The sequence below is a fragment of the Silurus meridionalis genome, chromosome 17, assembly GCF_014805685.1.
Source record: "Silurus meridionalis isolate SWU-2019-XX chromosome 17, ASM1480568v1, whole genome shotgun sequence".
NCBI lineage: Eukaryota > Metazoa > Chordata > Actinopteri > Siluriformes > Siluridae > Silurus > Silurus meridionalis.
The window spans coordinates 19,980,567-20,006,757 of record NC_060900.1 but is presented as its reverse complement, the minus strand read 5'-3'; the positions used below and the strand labels follow the sequence as shown (position 1 = coordinate 20,006,757).

The 26,191-nt window shown below is 40.5% G+C and overlaps 1 protein-coding gene across 12 annotated transcripts; it reads left to right on the top strand.

Moving 5' to 3' along the window:
• On the top strand, positions 1 to 22,090 carry kdm5bb (lysine (K)-specific demethylase 5Bb). Of its 12 annotated transcripts, none has more exons than XM_046871149.1 (29): positions 1 to 333; positions 5,677 to 5,754; positions 6,084 to 6,206; positions 6,371 to 6,541; positions 7,620 to 7,676; positions 9,826 to 9,966; positions 10,081 to 10,183; positions 10,772 to 10,887; positions 11,042 to 11,200; positions 11,303 to 11,362; positions 11,959 to 12,093; positions 12,206 to 12,364; positions 12,546 to 12,727; positions 13,600 to 13,762; positions 14,222 to 14,341; positions 14,490 to 14,684; positions 15,112 to 15,293; positions 15,450 to 15,574; positions 16,014 to 16,164; positions 16,384 to 16,498; positions 17,062 to 17,432; positions 17,666 to 17,804; positions 17,961 to 18,140; positions 18,283 to 18,441; positions 18,859 to 19,311; positions 19,595 to 19,667; positions 20,362 to 20,558; positions 20,674 to 20,934; positions 21,053 to 22,090. In XM_046871149.1, exons 1-29 carry the CDS (start codon positions 181 to 183, stop codon positions 21,167 to 21,169), a joined length of 4,638 nt encoding a protein of 1,545 aa, XP_046727105.1. In that variant the 5' UTR covers positions 1 to 180; the 3' UTR covers positions 21,170 to 22,090. The 12 variants fall into 12 exon arrangements, with proteins under 12 accessions (XP_046727105.1, XP_046727106.1, XP_046727107.1 ...); XM_046871150.1 differs by having other exon boundaries at positions 9,823 to 9,966; positions 10,772 to 10,878; XM_046871151.1 differs by having other exon boundaries at positions 9,823 to 9,966; positions 11,974 to 12,093.
• Positions 22,091 to 26,191: the final 4,101 nt, after the last annotated feature.

Genomic DNA, 26,191 nt, shown 5'->3' with positions numbered 1-26,191 from the left:
AAGTGCCTAAGTGCAATCTTCTCAGTGTGTGTATGACTGAGCCAGCCTGTGTTGATACTGATTGTTCGCGTAAGTAGGAATCCGGCAACGGAGGACCAGAAGCGACATCGATCACACTGTCCGATCCTAACGAGTGTGTGTGTCCCGACCGAGTGACCCGTGTCTCTCTGGATCTGGACCATGAGCCAGCCTCGGCCGGACGAGTTTAAGCCGCCTCCGGAGTGCCCGGTCTTCGAGCCCAGCTGGGAGGAATTCGCCGATCCGTTCGCGTTTATTAATAAGATTCGTCCAATCGCGGAGAAAACGGGCATCTGTAAAATCCGACCGCCGCCGGTGAGTGTCTGAAATCTAGTACACCGACTGCTCTGTAACCGCGGTCTCGGTATCTAACCATCGGCTCCGGTAGTAGTTAGCAAAGCTCGGGTGCTCAATTTAAAGGGAAAATTTTCAACATGGCGGCGCAGTGACAGCACCTAGCTAAACCAGCTGTATTGCTTTGTGTGCCTAATCTATAGAGATCTGCTTGCTTGTGCTAGTTGCGAATCGATTCAGCACAAATATATCACTGATTAAACTGACCTATAACCTAAAACCATTCATGTATCAAAGTAGTAGTAAAAAATAATAATAATAAAAAGTTGCAGGGGAGAATCATACGGATGAATGTAAGATGATGTGACTGGCTAGCTGGATTGTTTGCCTGCTAGTTATGGGCTTAGAGAAAACAACTACCTTGCCTAGGCTAGCTATCTTCATCAAGGAAATGTAAAGGAAGTTTCAGGCACGGCAGATTCGCGATATTGTGCAATGTTAGTTGTTTAACCTGGATTGTATCAGGTGATGGTGATGATTTGTTGCGTTATATTGTTTTGTTACACAATTAAAATGAGATGAACGCCTTGTAGTAATGCTGAGGAGAACTGGAGAAATAAGTTAGATGATAGAAACCAGATAAAATTGTCCAAACGGTACCAAGTTTTAAGATTTTTTTTTTTTTTTGGGGGGGGTCGATGTTTTGCTAAAAGTCTGTGAGATTAGTCGCCAATTTGAGGTGTACAGGATGGAGGAATCACCCTGAGAGCGGAAGATAAGAAGTGGTCTACTACCCTCACCTTCTGTACTCAGCTCGTGGAAGCATTTTTATTTCATGATAAATAAATAATTTCGACATGGAAATCAACAATATTCCAAAACGAAGGTTACACTTTGGACTAGTTTCTCACCTCCTCATTGTTATTTCTTGCCTGTACTGGTCCCACACACACACACACACACACATTTCCTACTCGGTTGTTGAACAGGGCCACATGGCGAGCTGCATTACCGCATCACTGTGACATTGAATGTGGCCTCAAGGATGAGAGTTTTAGCAGTGCTCTGAAACACGACTCAAGAGTAAACAAGCACTCGGATGTGAGTGTTTTTAGGAAGTTTATTTCCATATAGACGTGTTGTTGTTCACACACACTCTTGGGTAGAAGTGGATGCGCTGTAAAATGGCAGTGCACAAACCACATCCACTGGAGGTGTGTGAGTTCTATAGCGTCTTGACGAAAACTTCTTGTGAAATGGAAAATACACGGTGGGTTGGTTGGTTTGGAGGACTGGAAGATAGAGAACAACTCGTTTTTTTGTTGTTCGACATTTCACGATATGAATTTCGTATAAAGGAAGCTTTAAGGTGAAATCTTGCAGGCGTGTGTGAGGGAATAAAATAATAGTCGTAGGTCGGGTTACACAATATGGGAGCTACGTGACGTGTCTCACGCCACAAGAAAGTGAAAATGATAAAGGATCCGATGTGAGCAAATTTTTTTTGGTCGGTATTGTGAACTGAATGTAAACTGCTTCATGAAAAACACAACGCGTTCTGGCCAGCTGAATTTTTTCCACATTTGAGTCCAATGATACAAGTCGTAAACGTGTTTCGTTTTTTTTTTCTTTTTTCGTTCATTCAGCCTTTCATGGATATGTGGGGGGGAAAGTCTTCCGATTTTCCATCGCTCGTTGCTTGTATGGGTTTATATAAGTTAAACGCGCAGACACACGCAAACAGACTACACAAAATGGCGTAAAGGCGACTCTGGCATCTTCTCTACACCTTTGAGTTGTGTGTGATATCCAATGATAAGCTTTGGAGGTTATAGTTGCATGGGAGTGTTGCTGTGTTTCTGAGGTGAATTTATGGATACCGTGCAGGCCGTGTTCACTTCAGCCGTCCTCCATGTTGCCTTTGTGAATGTTTGTGTGTGTGTGTGTGTGTGTGTGTGTGTGTGTGTACTACCATCTGGCCATTTTGTGGGTCTGTACCACAACTGGTGTGAACCAAATACGGATAAAAATTAGGGTTTTTTTTTTTTTTTGCACGTTATTTATCCCCTTGTCTGATTAAAAGTTTATTATGGCGAGTACGTAAGTTTGCTGTTGATTTGATGAAGTCAATTGATCAGTTAGATTTCTTTCTTTCCTCGCGTGGATGTTGTAATCACATGCAATGTTTAAACGTCGTGAGCATTCTTGGTTTTCATGTTACTTTCCAATTTGTGATGTATTATCTTAAAAAAAAAAAAAACTTTTCCCTATCCAAAATTAAATAACCAATGATAACGCTGTGTGTGTGTGTGTTTTATATATATATATATATATATATATATATATATATATAATATTATTAACAATATGTGCACACAAACATATATTCAGGAAGTATTGAGATCCTCTTAAAAAAAGGTATGTTGCAGCCTGATACTACAATCTTTATAATTCTTTAAAGACAAGGTAAAAACAATACTAGAAATGTCTGTAAAACAAAATGAACTGAAGTATCACATACATAAGTACTCAGAACTTTTACTCTCTCTAGAGATGTTTAAGTCAGGGTTTTGGCTAAACCACACTTTGGACATGTACAGAATTGTCCCTAAGCCACTGTGGTCTTTGCTGTGTGCTTGGGGTCATTGTCATTGTCTGCAACCACCATGCTTTAATGTTGGGATGGCGCCTTATTTTCTCTAGACACGATGTTAAGAATTGAGGCCAGAGAGTTTAATCTTTCTCATCAGACCAGAGAATCTTTTCCCTCAAAGTCTAAGAGTACATCAGGTGCTTTTTTTGCAAACTCCAACTGGGCTTCCATGTGTTTTACTCTGAGGAGTCTTCTGTCATAAAACCCAGATCAGTGAAGGGCTGCAGTGATATTTGTCCTTCTGGAGCTTTGTCCCACACAGGATCGCAGGAACTTAACCAGAGTGTCCTTCGGGTTCTTCATCCCCTCTCCTACTAAGGCCCTTCTCCCCCAACGGCTCAGTCTGGCCAATAGCTTTGGCAAAAGTCCTGGTTGTGCCAAAATTCGAAAATGTAAAAAATATGGAGGCTCTTGTGTGCTTTTTGGGAATCTTCAGTGCAGCAGCAATATTTTGTTGCCTTCCCCGGGTCCTTGGTTTTTGCTCTGATATGCATTGTCATCTGAAAGGCCTTCTATAGAGAGTTGTGTGGTTTTCCACACACATTTCCCATATATAGAGCATGTTTTCTGTTCTTTATATTTTTTTGTTTATATTTGAGCATCCCTATGGACAGAATGAAGCTGGGTATTGTTTCTTTGTGGCTTGGTTTCTGAAAAATAACAAGGGTCAAATGGGGATGTGGGCTGGTGTAGGGGAAACAGGGGGTGAAGAGGTCTTTCATACTTCTTCCAAAGAAGTGAAAATTAAGGCTTTCATTTAAATTAGTCTTTTACAACATCGTAAGTGAGGAGATTTGGCTACCATGGATCCGTTTGAGTCAGCAACTGTAAGGCCTGAGCTGAGCTCATTGTATGATTTACCTCTGCTTTCCACCATGTTTAACAGCAGATGATCTAGTTTATGCTTTGGCAGAGGAAGTGGTTTTGAAGATCGTTCACCTACGTGGTTACAAAAGCGGAAATGTAGAATGGTATGTTGTCTCAAAGGACATGGTTTTAGTGGGTAAGAAATGTAGTCTAGAGAACAACAGTCACACAAAAGGTGTTACTCGCTACTCGTTACTCTGCTCTGATTCAAAATTCTCAAATCTATACTTATATTTCATGTTGTACTGCCTGGATTTGAGATATTTAAGTATATTGCTGCCATTTCTTTAGTTCCAATTTCTCCAGCGCTTGTATAATCAGAAAGTCTTTTGTTTGTTTTATAGCAAATCGTATGCCTGTAGGTGTGGCCAGTGAGTGCCTGGAAGATTTTATAGGAAGTGAATGCTGTCACTCAGATGGATGAAAATGAAGAGTTTATGATGTGCTATTCCAGTAATTCCAGTTCTGGATGGTGGTTTGAATAACAAGAATCAAGTTCAGTTGGTGTATCTGCATAGCTGCATAGATTATTATGCTTTCATTATGTGGAAGAGCATGCTGCCTATTCATTTTTAATTAACATTTCTTTGCGTATCAATTGTCAGTTATGTTTAAAAAAATGTCCACCCTTAATCAGTCTTCTGCTGTCGTTTATTGCATTTACCAACCCTAAATGGCCATTTGTTTGGGGTGATCACTACTGAGCCCTCCCCTCATGTTGCATATCAATATGCCTTTTCACATGCAGACTAATGTAGATTTCACTGCCATGTTATGACCATTTTAGGAAAAAGGAATTGAACTGCAGAATTGACCCCGTTTATCAATCTAATCTATTCTATATTCTATACAAAGGTGCAATGAAAGAATGCTTTAGCTGTAATTCTGACATCAGTTAGTCCTTTCTTAACATTACGAGGTGTGTTTACTAGCAATCCTCCTCTAAGGATGTGGTTGACTTGAGAAATTGGCTGAAAAGTCTTTAATGCATGAATAATAGGATCTTACTGAGAATTTGAATTTGGTCCTTTTTTTTAATTTATTTTTTTCTACCCCCAAGAATAATAAATAAAAAATGATTTTTTTAAGAGCTAGAACTGTTTTATTTCTGCGTGGTAAAAAAAACTACTAACATTAGATCATGTATTGTAACACAATTTTACAAGTTATTTTTAGCCATTTATAACCATTATACATAAGATCCTATGAAATATGGAAAAAAAAAAAAAACATTTCCATTTACAAAAGTGGTTAAATTTGACATTATTTATGACTGGATTGTGCTCTAATGAAAACCACCCCCATTGTTTCATTTTTTTTGTAGAGGGAGCAACTGCTATTTTCTAATCAACAGCCCCACATTTGGATTTGGTACTGGGGGCACCAAAGGAACTGTTAATTCCTCAGAGTAGACAGGCAGAGAAAGTGACTTGTGCGATAGCAAACTTGAAGCATTTTTTTTCTTTGTGCTCAAGGAAAACCTGCTGTGATTCTCGGAACGACCGATGATAGAATGAAAACACCTCTTAGGATGAGCGGTTACTTGCTAAAAAGTAAAAATCGTATCATTGCACAAGCAATAAACCCTGTGCCGTACCATTAGTATGCTTTTGTACCAAAATACAATTTAAAGTCCATGTTTTTCCATAGTAAATGTTTGTACTGCTATGGATATGCAGTGGATCCTATTTCCTGGGTTTATTCTGGCCATTTTGGCACAGTTGCTTTTAAAATGTGAATTTGCTGTTTAAGATAGCAAAATGCTTTTGGTAAGGACAATGATTGTTACATTTGACTTGTTTGTTTAGTTAAATTCATGTATGTTTCTGTTTGGGTGTGCTCAGGACTGGCAACCTCCATTTGCATGTGACGTTGACAGACTTCATTTTACTCCTCGGATCCAAAGACTCAACGAATTAGAGGTTAGTTCACACCCTGTGTGTGTGTGTGTGTGTGTGTGTGTGTGTGTGTGTTTGAATTGTTTTTGTCTTTTCACTAAAGATGCTTAAAGGAATCTCTGGGAGGCATTAGGCATTAAACTTTCAATTAGAAAACCCCAGTCAGCAGAATCTGTGTATTTTTGGACCTCCCCTTCTTTTCCATGTCAAAGGAAGCACAGTTCAGCAAAGAAAAAACAAGTTAATCATTATCATTTTGCATTTATTTTCAATATAATTTGCTTTTTTTCCCCCTTCGTTTTTCTTTCTCACTCTTTTCTGTCCCCCGCCCCCCCCTGTCTTCTGTCTCGCAGGCACAAACGAGGGTCAAACTAAATTTTTTGGACCAGATTGCTAAGTTCTGGGAGCTTCAGGGATGCACTCTTAAGATTCCACATGTAGAGCGAAAGATATTAGATCTATACCAGCTAAACAAGGTAAGGCAATTAAACCCACAGCTAAGAAAAGTATTGCAAGTCATGTGCTGTTGAGGAAACACTGTCCATCAGTCAATGTACTCAGTTATCATGTTCTAGTCAGAAACAACAGTGTGTGTATGTAGGTGTGTGTGTACACTCATGTCCGTTCTGTCGTTGCTTAGCTGGTTTCAGATGAAGGTGGTTTCGATATCGTATGTAAGGAGCGCAAATGGACAAAGATTGCCATATCCATGGGATTTGCGCCCGGCAAGGCGATAGGTTCACATCTGCGTGCTCACTACGAACGAGTCCTCTACCCTTACAACCTCTTCCTTTCTGGGGCCAATTTGCTGGTACGTACACTCTTTATTATCCTGGAATTCTTAATATTGAGTGTGACTTGGATTTTTTTACAGATCTTCTAAGATGATCCAGTGATGCATAATTCACGGTCATTCAGGAGTTCTGGCATCTAGCAATCGCACGTCATACAACCTGCTGTATATCATCCATGTCATACAACATACTCTGGTTTATTTTCCATTAGCTCAGCTCGGTATGAGGTAGGAATGTGAAAGTCCGTTCTCAAAGTTATTCCATGCCATTAAAAAAAACAGAACACAAGCTCTAGTGAAAGGCTGTTGCAGGTTGTTGGAGGTGGGTTAGACTGGATTCATGACGGATGGAACGCATTTGCTGAGTAAATAAATAGCAGATGTTTTTAATTTGATTGCATTGTATGTTTATATGCATCCATATGCCAATTGCATAATTATGTAATGACGTATATAGCTATGGTGGAAACCAATCCTAACATAGTGCAGGGCAGAATAAGGCAAAGAGCAGAATCCTGGGATTGAACTCACAACCTTCTGGTCACTAGCACATAATTGTAACTCTTAAGCATGAGTGTTCAAAGCATTTTACCATCACATCATGCTTTAATATTTTATGGATCAGGTTTCTGGAACAATGTTCCAGTTTTTGGTGTTGTAGTGTTTTTGTGGTGGGTTGATTGTGAGTTTATTGTAACTTGGAGCTTTTTTCAACAATGCAACAGGAACCTTTCAGTTATAAAGCAGGGTTTTAGGACCGAAGGAAATGCTACTGGTTACTAGCCGATATGTATTCGGGACAAATTTTTTTTTGTTTAGCCTGATTGAGTAAACACGGCCAGTTTGTTCTAACAGTGGAGGATCGTCCTGAACAAAAAGATTCACGTGGAGTGACTGGTTTGTGTTGGTCTGAAATCAAAATATCTTTCTTAACTTTTTTTTTTTCCAGTTAATAAAAGAAGAAAATGTATTCTGACTCCCACCCTTCAAATATTTGTTGTCTCCACAAGAAAAGACATTTAATTGGATGTTTGTGACCTCTCAGAGTGAGGTCACCTAAATTGGTGTATAACTTTTGGCACTTTCTCTCGCCCAGGAATCAGAGCTTGCAGCCAAACTGATGAGTTTTGGGGCAGCTCCTGAGCAGGAGAAGGTATGTCTACATTTCTGCTTCAGGGCCAAGTTATTCTAATCCTGGCTCATCTTTTGTAAACTGGGGGAATTGAAACAAAAACAATGTTAACATAGTCTTCATTTCAAACAAATTGTTACATTCTAACAATGTTTCAGTTCTTGTATTTTTAAGCCGCCACTGCAGAAATACGCCAGTAAATCTTTTAACTTTTTTTTTTTTTTTTTTTTATATCACCTTCCTGTTTTATTTTAAATGATCTTTTACTTTTTTGTTTGCTTGCATGTTTTATCTGCTCTGTGCCTTCCACTTCTTCTTTTTTTTCTGTTTGTTTGTGTACACTGTATATTTTTTCATGTCATCCGGTTGGTTTCACATTGCTCCGCTTTCGAGAAGCACCAGAGTAGTGTAACAGTTTGATTGGTCAGGAATTTATGGTGAGCTGCTCATTTCTTCTCAATTTTCCTCAGCAGAGAAAAGATAGAAAACTATAGCTGCTGGCTTCCGGTGTATATGATGATGATGATCATATAATTAAATAGTTCTACTTGATTTAATAGGTATATAATTAAAATGCTAAAAGCAATAACTTTTAATAGCAATTGTTCAAATTTCTACATGTAGGCTACTTATAGGGTCGTTTCTATTGTTTGAGATGCAACGTTCCTTCAAATGAATATCACCCTTTAAAAGGTAACAAAATAGATCCGCCGATCTAAAGTGAGTTTGTATTGTTCAGTATTTTCTATATTCCTCACTGTGATAGTGATGCAGATATTAAAAGTGAAACCAGTTAGTCACTTTTTATTTAACATTATGGTTCAGACTGTCATAATACTGTTTTTAGCAGTAATATACTGAACCAGGTTTACTTTTATAAAGACTGAGGCGCCATTGTTTTGTAAGCATGCAAGTACCAATAGAATGTTTATGTTGATCAAAAACATAAACACACAGCCATAATAAAAATAGAATTGGCTATGACTGTTCTCATCACATTCATCCTTTATTCCACCCCTCACCCTCTTTGCTTGCTTTCACTGCCCTTAGAGCTTTGTAAGGTACAGAAGGGAATATGCTTTAAAAACAGACAGCTGTTACCTCTTTCTCTTACCCCTCTTTTTTTTGTGAGAGAGATCCCTCTGGGTTCAGCACAGCAGAAGCACGGTCTCCCCCGGTTTCCTCCCTTCAGTGAATCCCAACTGATAATCTGATAATAGCTAGAAACACTCCTACCAATCTTATTTGGTTTTAAACTAATTTGGCTGGGCTAGATTTTGGGGCGAGACAGATACAGAATGTGCACTCACTAAGAGATGCTAGAACCGAGCTTGGCACTTTTCTGCTCTCACGTACTCTGAATCTAACAAAATTCATCTTGGTGGATATGTGGTAGATTTATTTACATGTAATTCCACATCATGCCTGCATAAGTCACGTAGTGAGTGTTGTTAGTCTCCTATCTGTTAGGCTGTGTGGAATTTCTAATATTCTTCCATGTTCCTGTGGCTTTTCTCTGGTTTCTCCAGTTTTCCCTCACCCTCAGTAATATGCTAATGTGTGGACTGACAGTTCTAAATTTGTGTGTATGTGATATAGAGAGATGGATTGAGTAGGGCGTATTTCTACCTTGCTTCCAGTGTTCCTGAGATCTCTGGATCTGCTGCCAATCTGCTGAGGATAAAGCGGTTAATGTAGAAGAATGACTGAATGAATCTTTTAAACTATAACAGAATATTAAACATTAATAAGCTCTGTTCTCTTTTCCTCCTTTGTTGCTGCATGCGCTTTTCTTACAGCTGCCAAGCTTATTCCTGAAATTTGTGCTAATCCTCTTTTTGACTGTGAGATAAGTCATGGTGCAGATGCCAAAATAGCATCTTATATCGGAATTGGACTATTTACATCTCTAGTTTCTTTGACTTGGTACTGGTCTGTGTGTATGTGCTTTACCCATATGTGTACTGTATTTTGAAGTCACATTTTAACCTGTAATGAACAAATTTGCAAATTCTGAAAATGTTTCAGTGCATTCAGTTGTACAGTGTTGGCAAGGTGTGTTTTTACTAGTGACATTTATGGTACTGCCAGCATGCCTCCTTTGCAGGTGCTGGAAGTGACAGGGGAAGTAACTTTTTTTTTTTTTTTTTTTTTATCATTTCATCAGCAGTTTGTTCAGAAGCCCTCCCTCCCGGAAAATGATGATGATAAAGAATATAAACCTCACGATCTGGTGCAGAGGCAGAAGGTGCAGGTGCAGCCCAGCGATACATGCACGCCTGCCAGGAGAGCCAAGCGGATGAAAGCCGAGGTAGAGCAAGCGCATGAATACCTCAAGACGCATTTACCGTTTGCTGTACTGTTGATCTGCTGTAGTTAATTGCTATTACAACTAAACATCTTTCCTGTTTCGTTTCCTTTCCAGTCTGGCAGTGGGAAGTCGGAGGGGGGTGCAGGAGGAGAGGTGTGTGAGAACAGGCCCAATCTCAGGAGACGGATGGGCTCTTTTGTAGCAAAACCTGAACCAGGTGAGCAGCTGTTTTTGCATATCAGACAGGCATATCACATGTCACTATCATGGTCTTTATGCTTGTCTACATAGTAAAAATGTTCTATACCGTATCATTTTATAGGAACCGTTGGACATAAAATGCGAGTGAAAGTGCTTAATGAGGAGGCGTTGAAAAGATAATGTGAATCAGTTAGACATACGAACAGCAATAAGATGGATGAATAAATAGAGTATAAGAACTATAAGATTAGATTTTACAGAAAAAAATATATACAAATATTATACATTTTTCCAAACTTCCATGAATAAAATCCCACTTCAAGATTTAATTATAATGCCTCTACATTTATAGCCACGTTCAAAGATTTTAAATGTTAAATAATTATACAGCTACAATGGTTAAATTAGTTTTTCCTTTGATTATCTCTATCTCAATTTTTTTTGGGGGGGGGAGATACCTTTTGAAAAATCGGACAAAACATCAATGAAGTTTTTAATAATTTTTGTGTGTGTCAAAACAAATGAAAAGACGGAGTTGCATTAATCAAGAGCTGGTTTGAAGGACAATCTTAAAACAATAAGCTCTTTCTTCTTGTGTCTACAGTAAAGGAAATACCCATTCAGATTAAGCAGGAGCCTGTGGAGCGAGACCTGCAAACTGAGCCAGAGAAAACCAAACCGCGCTATAAGAAAAGCGCTCCACAAGCACCTGTCAGTGTAGTAGGTCTCCTCTTACGGGCATCTGTTTGATTCTTCTTTCTCTTGCATGGACTTCGATGTGTTACATTATTACAACACTAATACCTTATATTCCACCGTCTCTTATTCCCCCACCCCCACCCCCTTGTCTTGTGTGATTTGCTTCTTGCTCTAGGTGGACCTGTATGTGTGTTTGGTATGTGGGAGTGGTAGTGATGAGGATAGGCTGTTGCTATGCGACGGCTGTGATGACAGCTACCACACTTTCTGCTTGATCCCACCTCTTCATGATGTTCCCAAGGGTGACTGGAGGTGCCCCAAGTGTCTGGCGCAGGTGTGGGAAGCAGGGACTTGTCTGCCACACCCTAATATTTTACTCGCTAAGCCAAGACAATGCATGTCTAATACTAACATTATTGTCATTTTATCAAAACAGAGGCAGATTGCCACCAAATTATGGCATTCATGTATTATGAATAAAAAAATTGGGTTATTGGTAAGACATTGTCACTTTATAACGTTCCTTTAACACGTTTTATTTATAAGTATTTCAAGGTTTTATTTTGCCTCTGCATACAACTGAAATATTTGAATTGAAGGAATCAAGATATAAAAGTGTAGACTTTCAGCTTTGAGACATTTAAAGGAATGAAAAAAATTGCCGTAATCCTTTTTAGATAGATAGATAGATAGATAGATAGATAGATAGATAGATAGATAGATAGATAGATAGATATCTCCAATTACTGAAAATGTTTCTTAAATCTAAAGATCCTTTGCGGTCATTGAATGGACATCAGTTTCATCACATGAGATGATTTTCCTCATCTTTATAAAAACTGTATTACTTCTAAGTACTTATATACCTGACTGCATAGTAAAAACAAAAAATCACAAGCTTATACACTGCACATGAATCCTTAGAACAGTGCATGAGGATTGTTTTTAATGCAGTGGTACTACAAGAACATGGCAAACCACTGCTGTCTGAATAAAACTTTCATAAATCAAGAAAATAAGAAATAATCCCTTTGCAATAAGTAAATGAACCGAGATCAATTAAAAAAAAGACTTTGATTCACTGATTTGCAGTCTGTTTCTCTGCAGGAATGCAGTAAGCCACTGCAGGCATTTGGCTTCGAGCAGGCGCGCAGAGAATACTCCCTCAAAACATTTGGGGAAATGGCTGACTCTTTTAAGTCTGACTACTTCAACATGCCTGTTCATGTAAGCTCGATCGTCTGTGGTCTCTTAGAATTGACCTTTTGAATTAGTTTTTGTACATATTTAGTTACCTTGTGTTTCTGTGGGTTTGTATTTCCTTTCTATATATGTATAGATGGTGCCCACTGAGCTGGTTGAGAAAGAGTTCTGGCGGTTGGTGGGCACTATCACAGAGGATGTGACCGTAGAGTATGGAGCCGATATCGCTTCCAAGGAGTTCGGCAGCGGCTTTCCGATTAAGGGTGGCAAGTTCAAGGTCGCCCCTCAAGACGAGGTGAATTAAACCATTGATACAAAGACTGCAACACTGTGATGTATTTTGGAAATGTGTGTGATGAGAACGTCTAGAGCACAGATTACTAAGCCACAGTGCTTGATCTCTTGATGTCTCCTAAAATACCAGCTGTTTTCTTACACTTTTGGCATGGCTGCTTTGTTCTGTTGGTGCATTGTAGAAGTACTTGAGCTGTGGGTGGAATCTGAATAACATGGCAATGATGGATCCATCTGTGTTGACCCATGTGACAGCTGATATTTGTGGCATGACCCTGCCCTGGCTGTATGTGGGCATGTGTTTTTCTTCTTTCTGCTGGCATATCGAGGACCACTGGAGCTACTCCATTAACTACCTGCACTGGTAAGTACCACTTTATCATGCTTATATATTTATATATGTTCTGAATTTTTGTCTATTTACTCAGCAAGAGATTATATATATATATATATATATATATATATATATATATATATATATATATATATATATATATATATATATATATATAAAATAAAATAACCATCAGACTTTCAATATAAATCCACCATAAAATCAAGTGATGTTTGCCTGCAGTATATTATATACTATGTAAAATAGTCAGCTAGTGATTTATCTCAGTATGTAGACTTAGCTTTGGTTTAAGCCTAGTGATTGTCTTTAAATATATTCAGCAACTCAAAACAGTGATATATTTTGTCTTTATTGCTGCTTTGTTGTTGTCTACAGTTAAGTGCTTGACATTGCTAAAAGATGTGTAAACCTTAGGCTTCTATATGATCTGTATGCAATATTTATGCAGCAATATATTTGAAGTCGGCACTGAACTCTTTCATAATGGGGCATGATTTTTTTTTTTTTTTTCTACGATATGATTTAGGACCCTTTCCTTGAACAAACTTTGTTCAGAATTGAGGGGAGACTATTTTCGCTTTCTGATGTATGAGCCTTTATGATGTTTTTTTGCACACCAGTTGTTCTTTTTCGTTTCTTTTCTGGTGCATTTTCAAGGTATTTTGTCATATTAGACTGTAGAAAGTCTTTCTGACTAGAAATAGAATCGACAAGAATATATGTGAGCTACCTTTATGAACTTGGCTGAAGTTTACTATGTGACAAAGACTATTGCTAAATATATTTTCCACATGCTCTGGTGATATAGTCACTCATTTTCTCTCAAAGACAGATGGAACTTTATAAAAGTGTGGTTTTAAGGTCGCTTGGTTTATTTTTAGGGGAGAGCCTAAGACATGGTATGGAGCTCCAGGATTTGCTGCTGAGCAGCTGGAGGCAGTGATGAAGAAGCTGGCACCTGAGCTTTTTGAGTCTCAGCCAGATCTTCTACACCAGCTTGTTACCATCATGAACCCAAACACACTCATGGCCCATGGAGTACCAGTGAGTCACACACTGTCTTTTTATGTTCTTTTCCTTCTTTTGTCTTTCTTTGTCCTTCTGTGTCTTACTGTTGTATCTTTTCTCTCATTTACACACCGCATCACACAAACTTTAACACAGACACAGCTAACTGTCTTACACACCACATTTCTTCACACCTATACACACACACACGAACACATACAAATTATTAATGCCACATCCTCTCTCTTCATTTCATGTGTTTGCTCTAAGACTTCACACATATACGCTGAACCATCTCACTCGTGCGCACACACACGACAATTCTTTCTTTTTCTTTTCGTAATGCACTCGTGCACATGCGCACACACACACTGCCCTGTGTTTAATGTTGAATTCGATTAATCCTGTGCTTATAGTTCAGTAATTGCACTTTCTCAAAATTCAAATGATAAACTAATCTTGCACTCTGTTTCTGAACTTGTTCTTGTTTCTTAGATTTACAGGACCAATCAGTGTGCAGGAGAATTTGTCATCACATTCCCAAGAGCCTATCACAGTGGCTTTAATCAGGGCTTCAACTTTGCAGAAGCTGTGAACTTCTGCACTGTGGACTGGGTAAGAAAGATATCACATTAGTGATACTGGAGTATATCTCATCTTTGTCATTTTAGGGTGAGGTGATCATTATTATCAGTAAATCTTAAGCAGCTTGGGTCACACCTTGATATTGATTAGAAAATGGGTCACCCTTCCGTATCTGTAGATGCCTTTGGGCCGTCAGTGTGTGGAACACTACCGCTTGCTGCATCGCTACTGTGTGTTTTCACACGATGAGATGATATGTAACATGGCTGCCAAAGCTGAAAAATTGAGCGTGGTCCTAGCTTCAGCCGTACACAAAGACCTGGTGCTAATGATCAACGAAGAGAGGGACCTCCGAGAGCAAATCCGCAAATTGGTGAGAAACAGTAATGGCTGAATTATTTTTTTTTTTTTTTCCCCCTTCCCCCAAACAATTTACTAATGATCTACTTTGTATAAAAGTGTATTATTGTAGCTCTTTGGTATATCCTGGGCACAGCTGGGTAATTCTAGACATTATTTGTACAGGCTTAATGTGGTTTAGAAAGTCAAATTCTTTGCATTTAGGTCTCATCACATTCTAGGGCTGTTTTTTCATGTACCTTCTGTTTGGTCATCTGAAAATACATCAATCCAGTTTTCTAAAAAATAACATAAATAATAAGGTTATGTTCTGTAATTTTAAATACACTTTTTCAAAAAACTGATAAAATTACAGTCGTTCTCACTTTACAATGCGTGCAATATGTGACTCTTGATATTTTGTTCATATGAGCCTCTCCCTCTTCTCATTTTGCCTCTAGGGAGTGGTGCAGTGCGAGCTGTTTAAATATGATTTGCTGCAGGATGATGAGAGACAGTGTGTTAATTGTCGTACCACCTGTTACCTGTCTGCTCTCACCTGTCCATGTCGGCCAGGAGAGCAGGTGTGTCTACACCATGCTCTCCACCTCTGCTCCTGTCCTACCTCCAAATACACATTCAAGTGAGCGCTCCAACATATAAATTAGACATGGATATTTTAATTAAACCAGTTTAATGGATGCATGATTGTCAGATGGTTTACAAATATATTTTATTTCTATTAGTTGCAATGTAGATAGTAAAAATCTAATCTTTTACACCTTTTATCTGATCGCAGGTATCGATTCACATTGGATGACCTCTACCCCATGATGAACGCAGTGAGGCAAAGGGCTTATTTGTATGACGAGTGGGCATCACGCGTAACTGAGGTCCTTGAGGCCAAACTGGACAAAAAGCGCAGTAAGTTTTACTTAAGTGAAAGAATTGAGCTTGTACATCATAAGTGTTGGTGCCTGTTCTAAAGCTACTGTCAATGTTTAGGAATTAAACTATGACGTTACATGATGCAGGATTGTAATGTACTATGAAAAATACAGCTATGATATCTCTCCTTCTTTTTTTTTTTTTTATTTTTTTTTTTATTTTTTATAAAACGTGGTCTAAAAACTTCTTTACTATAAGTGTCTGAGTTCCAAACCAAAAGAGAGACTTAAATAGTTTTGCAGACTCAGAACCAATTTTTTTTTTCGTTTGTAGTGAAATCTGTAATGAGATTGTTCCAGATTTTGTTTATGTTCTTTGTTCAGAGTGCAATAACCAGTGCGCATATATATAAAGTGTTTGAGTTGGTCTCTCTCTTGCCCTCGCTCTCACACACACACTCTGTGCTTTGTTTCAGACTTATCTATGTTCCATTCTCTGATTGAGGAGTCCGATAAGAACAGTTTTCCAGATAATGATTTGTTACGTCACCTTAGAGTGGTCACTCAAGATGCAGACAGATGTTCATCTGTGGCACAGCAGCTACTCAATGGCAAGAGACAGACCAGGTACACGCACACACATGCACATATATATATATATATATATATATATATATATATATATATATATATATATATATATATATATATATATATATATATATATATATATATATAATGGGTTGAATGAGCTAAGGCTCAGGCTGTTGAATGAGCTAAGTGCCATTGCATTCTGCATTGTAAGTGGAAAAAATTGTGGTCAGCAATGTGTTTGTGTATCTTTAGGTATCGTGCTGGTGGAGGAAAAACTCATAACCAGTTAAATGTCGAGGAACTGAGGTCATTTGTGCGTCAGCTCTACAACCTGCCCTGCAGCTTAATGCAAGCACCATTACTGAAGGTAACACACACACACACTTGCCATTTACTTGTTTTGTCCTGTAACAGTAAATCAATCAGAGATCACTGCAGCTATTTCTAGTACAGAAACACAGACTCTTTGACCACTAATGAGTAAAGCTAGCATCAGCAACTTGAGTTTAATAAATAATGTATGATATATGAATGGAACTATGTACAGGCCAGTGGTTTAGTCAATCTAAATTATTCTATTCTAGATAATACTTTAAACTCTGAGTATGCTACATTCAGATCATATGTATGGCAATAGAAGTAGTTCCTCATACGTAAAATATAAGAAATATCTATAATTAATGTTAAAGTTTAGTTAATTTTAACTTATAAGCACACCTGCTTAAACTGCACAGACATTCGATTGTGAAAAAGGAATCGCTTTTTTTTATTTATTTACCAATTTAAGACTGTTCACTTTATTAAATAAAATCAAGTTCTTACAAAAGGCTTATTCATTAGATTCCTCTAGGTAATGTATATATTTATATTAAGGTAAAAAAAATTTCTAACATGTTTCTATTTTCCCTGTTCTTGCTCTTTTTGTCTCAGGATCTGCTGAACCGTATCGAGGATTTCCAGGCACACAGCGAGAAAGTTCTGTCTGATGCTGTGAGTGCAGAATCTGTGGTGGAGATTCAGGCTCTTCTGGATGAGAGCGCGGAGTTTGACGTGCATCTGCCGGAGGTTCCGAGGTTACGGGAACGTCTGGAGATCGCTCGCTGGTTGGCATCAGTGTATCAGGCTGAGGAGTCAGGCAGCAGTGTCCGTGGCCTCACTCTGGACGCTATGCGGCAGCTGATTGACCGCGCTGTGGGGTTAACTTCTGACCCTGCGATAGAGCGTGCCATGGCTCGTCTGCAGGAGCTGCTCACCTTGTCTGAGCAGTGGGAGGACAAAGCACAAGCACTGCTTAAAGCCAGGTGGGGGCAGCATCGGGTCACTTAAACACATTACAAGCTCTGAGGCCAGTCGGGATGCAACTTGAGTGTTGTATTTGCAACCTAATTTGCATATTGCCTCATCCTTTGACTTTTGTTTGTCAAGGGTCAATGCAGATAAATCTCAATAAAGGTTCTGGATCTTTTGTTTATTCTCCAACAGCCTTAAACGTACTTTTGCTGATAGCAGCTTTGCTACTCTTTATCTCCCATAGATCTCCAGAGAGTGTGGAATCGCTTTCTGCCATTCTGAAAGAGGTTGAGGCCGTGCCTACGTATCTGCCCAATTGTCGGTTGTTGCGAGACTCTATTGATAGAGCAACGGAGTGGCTGAAGGAGGCTGAAGCTCTGCAGGTAAAACACACTAAAGATTTTACAAGCTGCATAGATGCAGGATTTTTACTCCAATTGTGCAAATATTGGGTGTATATGAAAAATTGCTTGAACAATAATGCAATACAGTTCCTGTGATGGTGAAAATTGATCTCTGTGTGTGTATGTGTGTATTAGTTGGGAGGGCGTGTCCCTGTGTTAGACACACTGTCGGACTTGGTGCAGAGGGCCAGGGCAATTCCTGTGCAGCTGGAACCACTGGAAAGGTTGGAGGCGCTCGTCTCTGAGGTGCAGGCATGGAAGGAGTCCGCAGCCAAAACCTTTCTCCTTAAACACTCCTCTTTCACGCTGCTGGAGGTAAACAAATCTCACATTTTTACTGCATCTATTTATTTTATTTTATTTTATTATTCTTTTTTTTTTTTTCTTTTTACTTTCCTATATTGTAGCTCAGTAGAACAGTGTTTCCTTCAGTCTTTTGGTGTCCCATTCTCTGCAGGTGTTGTGTCCACGGTGTGAGGTGGGAAGTCCTTTCAAAAGAAAGATGAAGAAGACAAAGGGAGATGCAGTGTCATGTGGGAAAAAGAGAACAGGGAGACTGGATAATCTGAGTGATGTTGAAAAAGCCCTGACAGAAAGTAAAGACTCGACTTCTGCTGTGAGTTAACAGACACAGTCCAAAGTTGACAGCCACCTTCAATTGATTGATAATTGATAATTTACTATTGTTTTTACATTTAAACATCCAATCACAGGGAATCTGGGTGAGAAAATTAAAATGCACAAACCTATTCTCTTTTTTTTTTGTTTATCTTATAACAGAGCATTGGAAATATGTTTTATTATATTATATTATATACACAGTAATCCACGGTTTATTGCGGTGGTTAAATTCCAAAACCGCCTGCGATTAACAAAAAAAAAGGTGATAAATGAACACATGAATATGTATGTATATGCATAAAAAATATATATAAAAATAATAATTTTGGGGGTCTCTGATAATTTGCATATTTAACATCAGATTAAAACTTCATATTAATGAGTCTGTTTTACATATTCATTTCTTTCTCAGATGGCTACTCTTGCTGAAGTCCATTTGAAGGAGCTAGAGTCCTTGGTGTCTCTCCGTGCAGCTAACGAGTCAAAACTCCTTCAGGCAGCCGACTGCAGCACACTCAAAGTTTGCGTGTGTCAAAAGCCTCCCATGGGGGCCATGCGTCAGTGCGAGCTGTGTCGAGGTGTTTTCCACAGTGTGTGTGTACGTGGGCAGGGGGACCCTTGCGAGTCCGAGTCGTGGTTGTGTCCTTTGTGTCGGCGTTCGGCGAAACCGGCTTTAGACAGGATTGTTCAGCTGATGGCGTCTCTGCAGAGAATCCGTGTGCGGTTACCAGAGGGAGACGCACTGCGTTACATGATTGAACTCACAGTGGACTGGCAGCGGCGAGCACGGGAGGTCATAGCCTCGCATAACCTTCCTACACAGGAGCAGCAGGAAAAACGCTTGGCAGGGGACAACAGTCCAAAGGTGGGTGTTGGTATTGGGCATGAATGGGGTCCACCCATTTTTTTTTCTTTCATTCGAAATATTTACATAAATGAGGCTCTACAACACACTTTTGAAGAAGATAATGATATGGCTGGTGTTGCATTAGAAAGCAAAATCTCTGTCAAATATATATTCACATACCAGTGTTGATTTAAAATGTACACTGACTGGTATACAAGTATAAATATATATTAGGCATGACTAGAAAATGGAGACACTCTGTTTCTCACCAGTAAGGCTGTTATGTGTTTCTGTTCATCAGGGTCAGGACTGGAGCAAGTGCAGTCAGGAACAGTCTGTCTTTTACATAGAACAGCACTGCATCCCTCTGCAGGGTGAGTAGATACAGTCACATCTCCATTTCCTATTTAGGTTATAATTAAATCTACTGAATTGTAGTGGGAGGTGTACTGATATACTTGAGAAATTTGTCAACCAGTAGAGATTGTGTTTTACCACAGCTGCTAAGGCAGTCGATTTCTTGCCTTACTTGTTAACCAGTACTTGGTACAAAATGCCTGCAGTTACAGTCGTTGGGTTGCAGAGGGCACTGTTCCCTCTGATTTTAATGCTGAACTCCTCTGCTTTTGATATTAAGGGGTTTGAGAATGAAAGTGGTATGCATGCTTGCATTCTAACTTGAGTACAGTATTGTTTTATTGCAGTTTACACTCGTGTTCGAGTAATACATGTGATGCTAGAACTTTGTAAAATATAGTATATACCAAATATATACTTGTGTGTGTGTGTGTGTGTGTGTGTGTGTGTGTGTGTGTGTGTGTGTGTGTATGTGTGTGTGTGTGTGTGTGTGTATATATATATATATATATATATATATATATATATATATATATATATATATATATATATATATATATATATATATACATACACTATACACACACCACAGAGATATATATCTGTAGCCCACCTTTAGTCTCATACTGTTATGTCTTCCAAGACATTTGTAAATTTGATGCTGAGCATAACATAAGTGTGTGTTGGTTTTTGTGAATCTGTGCATGTTAGGTCTGACTCCAGAGCTGGAAAAGCTGTTGGTGGAAGGATTATTGCTTCAGGTGTCACTGCCTGAGACTCAACAGCTGTACACGTTGCTACTAAAAGGCCCCCTGGCTCAGTGCAGTCCTAGGCATACACAACCAGCATCCGACAGCCCACAGCACACACCATACCACTCTCAGGAACACACTTCACAACACAAGGAGGTAAGAGTGTGTATCAGAGCTGGTTGTGTTCTTGCATATAAGCAGAACTGCTATTCCACATTACTACAGTATCCGGTCTGACATTTTGTGTCTGTCTTCTTTGTCTGTTGTTCAGAAGGACCAAGGGACACCAGCAGAAAAGAAAGCGAAGCGGCGGTTGGAAAGAGAGGAGATGGGAATGAAGGTCGACGTACGAGAGCGAGGGGTTCCGAAAAGGAAGAAGCAGCGGATGAGAAAGGAAAATAGGAGCGAGAGGAAAGCAGCGTCGGTGTCGGCATCTCCCTCTTACCTTTCTGATGTGTCCCAGTCTGATGACTCAGAGGAGGACATGATCCTCTGCCCAGCTGAGAGCTGCCTTCAGCCAGCAGGAGAAGAGGTGGTGTTTTATTTTTTCTGTGTGTGATCTGCAGCTGTTTGCGCATTTGTCTGTCTTGACAATTTGAGGACTTGTAATTGCTGTAACAATCTGTGTATGTTGTGTTTGTGTATTGCAGGTGTTCTGGGTGCAGTGCGACTGCTGTAACCAGTGGTTTCACATGATCTGTGTAGGAGTTTCTGAAAAGATAGCAGCCGACGAGGACTACATGTGCGTCACCTGCAGCGCACGTTAACACAGGCCCAAAACCAGAAATGAGACAGTGTGTAGGAGCAGAGCCGATACCTAGGAGAAGAACTACCAGTTCATCTCCTCTTTTATCCCTTTTGTACTATTCTATTCCCGGTTGTGTAACTGATTGTTCCCAACACCCTCTGACCTCTGACCTTTGTAACAACGGTGCTATTTCCTCTTTTTTTGGATTTGGGTTTTGTTGTTCTGAATGAAGCTATTTGGTCTTTTTTTGTATTTTTACAACTTTTCTCCTATTTGAACTGTGTGTGGTTGTCTAAAAATACAGATATGCTAAACAAAAACGTTACATAGTAGAGCGATGGGGCATACAGCATGGGTTTCTGATCCGTTGCGTTGTTGACGATGAGAGCGAGGTCATTTTGTTAAACGCATGTGAAAAACAGTACAGAAGGGTTTCTTGTTTCTCGGGGACTTCTGCATGCTGAACACAAGAACGCAGAACAGAAATTTTTTTTATTTTTTTTTTTTAACCAAATATCTACAATAAACAACAAAAAAATCTTGTTTTTGGAAAACCCACTGTTATGTACACATGCATCTGGGGTAATATAATTTCTTTATTTCCGTTTTCATTTTGTAGATTAGTTTAATTTATCTGAGCAATAATGTCAGTAAGCATCTGAGGACTTGGAGTGTGTATAAACTGTGTGAACTGTGTGCTGCGCTTTAGAGGTGATGGTTTAATTGTACATGAAGTGTAAAGCATAGATGGTAAAAGTTTGGGTTGGTGATTAGTGATGTAGCAGCCAGAGAGACGTGTATAAAAGAAACTGCCACACAACTTATTTAGGCCATTTTGTGGGGTGGGAGGATGGGAGTCGGCAGCCGGGTTTAAGCTTGTTTAAAATGTCCCAGTTTATAGTGTGGAATAAAAGCCCTTTTGTCTAATATCTTACAATAACCCTTGTCTCTTCTTTGTCTTTTCAAACCTCACATTATTTTTCGGTCATTACAATGAAAGGATGTTAACAGATTTTATACCTTACTGCCTAAACACAAAACATGTTTAAATTTTGGAAAGTCAGCTAGATAAGCGATCTAGATGAGATATCTAGATGAGATAGCTAGATGGGATAGCTTAGATATCTAGAGAAGATAGATAAGATATCTAGATAAGATAGATAAGGTTGATCTATATATAATGTTTTTTGAATACCCTATTCCAGATTTAGTGTTGGTTTTTTGTTAAGTTTCACTCTTCTAGTTTTTTTTTTTTTTACAGATTTTATTGGCTTGTGGTCAAATGTCTGTGCAGGCCATGAGTTCTTATAGTTACTTAACAATCTTGGCACATTGTCTTAATGGAGCTTGTTTTGTGCACAGAATCACTGTCGTAGTGGAATAGTTTGTGCCTGTGCTTAGTTCAAGTGAAAAGAAATGTTATAGCTACAACATGTAAAGGTAGTGTATGTAATTGTGCTTTTAATTCTGTATCAGCAGTTGGTCAGACCTCAACATGTTTTTGGCCATAGAATATTTTCAACCTTGACCACTGAGCCACCACTGCCTAATAATTAGAGAGAAAATGGGAAAATTATTGTTTTCCTTAATCATGTCTTCTCTTTTGGGGAAAAAAAATCCTTCAACAGGTTTGGTTTGATCCAAAAGTTAGTTAACCACATTAAGTAGCTCGCGACTTGTACTATCAGATGTGCAATGCCTGTCAAAGTCAAAACACCGTCTTTTATTATCTCTGAGAGAGACACGCATGCTTGGTTATATGCAACAAGCTAGGTAATTTAACAGTAGCAATAGTTATCAAACTGTCACCTTTGGCAAGAACAGCAGTTGCAACAGTTATGGATGGTGTAGCCTTGTCACCTTTCAATTTACAAATTACTGTCCTAACTCATTTTATACCTGTAGGTTAAATACAGGTTTAATTGTGAATGGGATACTAAACCACCATGGCTACCATTCCATACTTCAATATCATGCAATGACAATTGGACTGCATATGAGTGAGGGCAGCGGCAGCTTCTGTAAGGGAGAAGGAAGCGCTAGATAAAGCAGTGAGAGAGAGAAGCAGTGTCTCTTTCCCTCATGGAACTAGTGTTACATATATAACCTAGAGACGTTCCCCTTTCAGGAACTCAAGCTGCGTCGAAACGCTTTGGGAATGAGTGTTTAATCACGCCAGACTGACCAGTGCCTGCCCTGTGTGTGTCTGTCAACACAGCAAGAGAAGGACTAAGGGGAGGAGTTGCACTGCGGTCTAGGTCAGCAGGGTGGACCAACCCGCTGCATTACATATGTCTTGAAGGGGAACTCCAGAGGACCAAGATTTTGAGGCAGCCACACTCCAGGTGGAGTGAGCTCTGACCCCGAAGGGAGCAGGGAGACCAGAGGACTCATAAGATGATGTGACAGCATCAACAATCCACCTGCTCAGAGTCGTAGCAGACGAGCATGTCCTTCTTCAAGGACCCGTCCTGTGGACGTAGGTGTCCAGTTCACGCACTGGACAGAGCCGGTTCAGTTTCTCCTAGTCTGAAGCCTGGAACGGAGGAGGATAGAATGCCTGTAATCTTACGGGTTGTGGGAGGGCCGAGTGCACCTTGGGGATGTAACCCGTACTGGGGTACAGAAAGGCACTGGCCATACACGGGGTAAACTCCAGAAACAAGGGGGCCACAGAAAGGGTCTGCAAGCCCCCTACCCTCTTGATAGAGCAGATGGCCAACAAGAATGCAGTCTTGATTGAAAGGTGCCTCCAAGATGCCTCGGCTAGAGGCTCGAAGGGGAGGCTCAGAGAGAGCCCCGAAAACAATGGGCAGTTCCCACCCAGGCACTGTAGGTTGTACCGGGGGCCTCAGCCTCCTGGTGCCGCAGAGAAAACGCGTTACAATTGGGTCTCTGCCCAGAGACTGCCCGGCCACAGGGGCGTGATAAGCCAAAATGGCGGGCTCTTCCCACAGACCATGGGCGGAGTGACCACTCCTGACCCACACCGTGAAGAACGCATCCCTCGTTAATGTTAGTTATAACACTGGACGCAGCTGCCATAAGCCCTAGCAGTTTCTGGGACTGCTTGACAGTGAGAGGCTGCCCTTCTCTGACCTTCCTGACGGCCGTAAGGATGGCCACAATATGGGCAGAGGAAAGCTGTGCGCGCAAAAGAAGTCGAATCCCATTTGACACAGAGATAGGTGGAGAAAGCACACTCTTCCATTTAGCCGAAACCCAAACGCCTTTATGTGGGCAAGAGCGACATCTCGATGCCGGACTGCCAAATGCTCTGATAGAGCTAGGATAACCAATCTTCGATGTAGTTGACACACATTTTGTGAAGGTACGGGGTGAAAGGAACCTGGTATTGGTAAGCTTCGGCCCCGAAAGCGAACCTCAGGAACTTCCTGTGAGTAGGTAGAATGGATACATGAAAGTACACACCAGACCCTAACGATACCGGGTGGAAACCAAGGAGAGAGCTCGTTGGAGCTGGCCATGAAGCACCGAGGGTGGCAGGGTTAACGGACCAGGTCCCTGAGGCGGCTGGGACAGGTCGGGCACCGGATAGTGTGGTGCGGCACACCCCTTCATGGCCGGATCCCCAGAAAGTCTCATGTCAGGACCTTTTCGTTGAAGATGACAGTCCTCAGATCTGTCACCTCACGAGGCTTCGACGCCAAAGGCAGTGCAGGATCTCTTACAGGGGAGAGTGAGTCGTGACGCTGCGTTTATGCCGGTGGGAGGTGGAGGGTTGCAGTTGGGGCTGCGCCCACTGAGCACCCACTGAGCAGCCCCATGTGAGCGGCGTGGGAAGTACCACTGAAACGCCGCAGCCTGTTTCTTATTCTCCTGAAACCTTTGGACCACCGAGCTTACGGGGTTGCTGAAGAGGCCAGAAGGGGTCAGCGGGGCGTCCAGCAGTAGGGCCCTGTCTCTATCAGACATCTCTAACAGAGTGTGCCACAGGTGGCTTTCTGTGGACACCAGGGCAGCTATAGACCGGCCAATGGCCCTAGCGGTCTCTTTAGTGGCCAGAGAGCCAGATCTGCCATATGGCGAAGCTCATCAAAATGGCTGCACCTCCCACATCCAACTCATGCAGCAGGTCAGCCTGATATGCTTGCAATACCACCATGGTGTGTGGGGACACAGAGGCTTGACCTGCCAAAGCATAAGCTTTATCCATGAGCGCTGATGTATTGCGTAGGAGCTTCATGGGCAATGTCGGGGTCTTAAGGGAGGAGGCGATTCCGGGAGAGAGAGAGGTGGCAAGTGTCTCTTCAACCCGCGGCATCGCCTCATAACCATGTTCTTTCCGCCCCACAATGTGGAAATACACAGTAGAACTGGGGGTGTAGGGATGGGCTGAAAAAGGCTTAACCCATAAACTGGACACCTCGGTGTGCAGGTCAGGAAAAAAGGAAAGACCCCGACGCGGAGGTTGTGACATGGGTGTCAAAAAGTGCTCATCTAATTTACTAAATGAAAGCACTTTCTGCTCATGAGCCAGCCAAGTTACAACCTCCGTAAGCTCCTCGGCTTCCGTACCGCAGAGCGCCCCCGAAATATAGAAGGGGGCAGGGAGGAGCGCACTGACGGAAAGTGTGCTTACATTTTTTGCTTACTTTCATTTCTTTTTTTTTTCCCCTTTTTTTTTCTTGTCAAACGATCTGACAGACAACACAAACACACAGAGCGCTTTGTGTACAGACAGAAGCTGCCGCTGCCTTCACTCACATGCGTTTTATACTCCTGGTCGTGATGTCAACCTTACCGGTGACGGCCAGCGTCCAAATTTTGACTGATTACACACATTATTTCAGAGCGTGAACACTCGGGCGCGTTCCCAAAGCTCTTCGACGCAGATTGAGTTCCTGAAAGCGAACTGGAGGACTACTACTGGACTTGTTACAACAGTCATGACAAAGTAGTTTTAGATGACTGTTTGGAGAAACTAACTGTCTAAATGTTAAAAGTGTATAAAGCTCATTATTCATTCTAAGGGATGATTTTTCAATGAAGATAATGTGTAACATCTGTACATTCATAT

Bases quoted from the DNA above. Each gene is read 5' to 3' on its own strand.
- kdm5bb (XM_046871147.1), top strand. From the start codon at position 181: ATGAGCCAGCCTCGGCCGGACGAGTTTAAGCCGCCTCCGGAGTGCCCG. The intron at 5,755-6,083 runs GTTAGTTCACAC...TCTGTCTCGCAG, and splicing joins AAAGACTCAACGAATTAGAG to GCACAAACGAGGGTCAAACT. The intron at 16,165-16,383 runs GTACACGCACAC...GTGTATCTTTAG, and splicing joins AATGGCAAGAGACAGACCAG to GTATCGTGCTGGTGGAGGAA.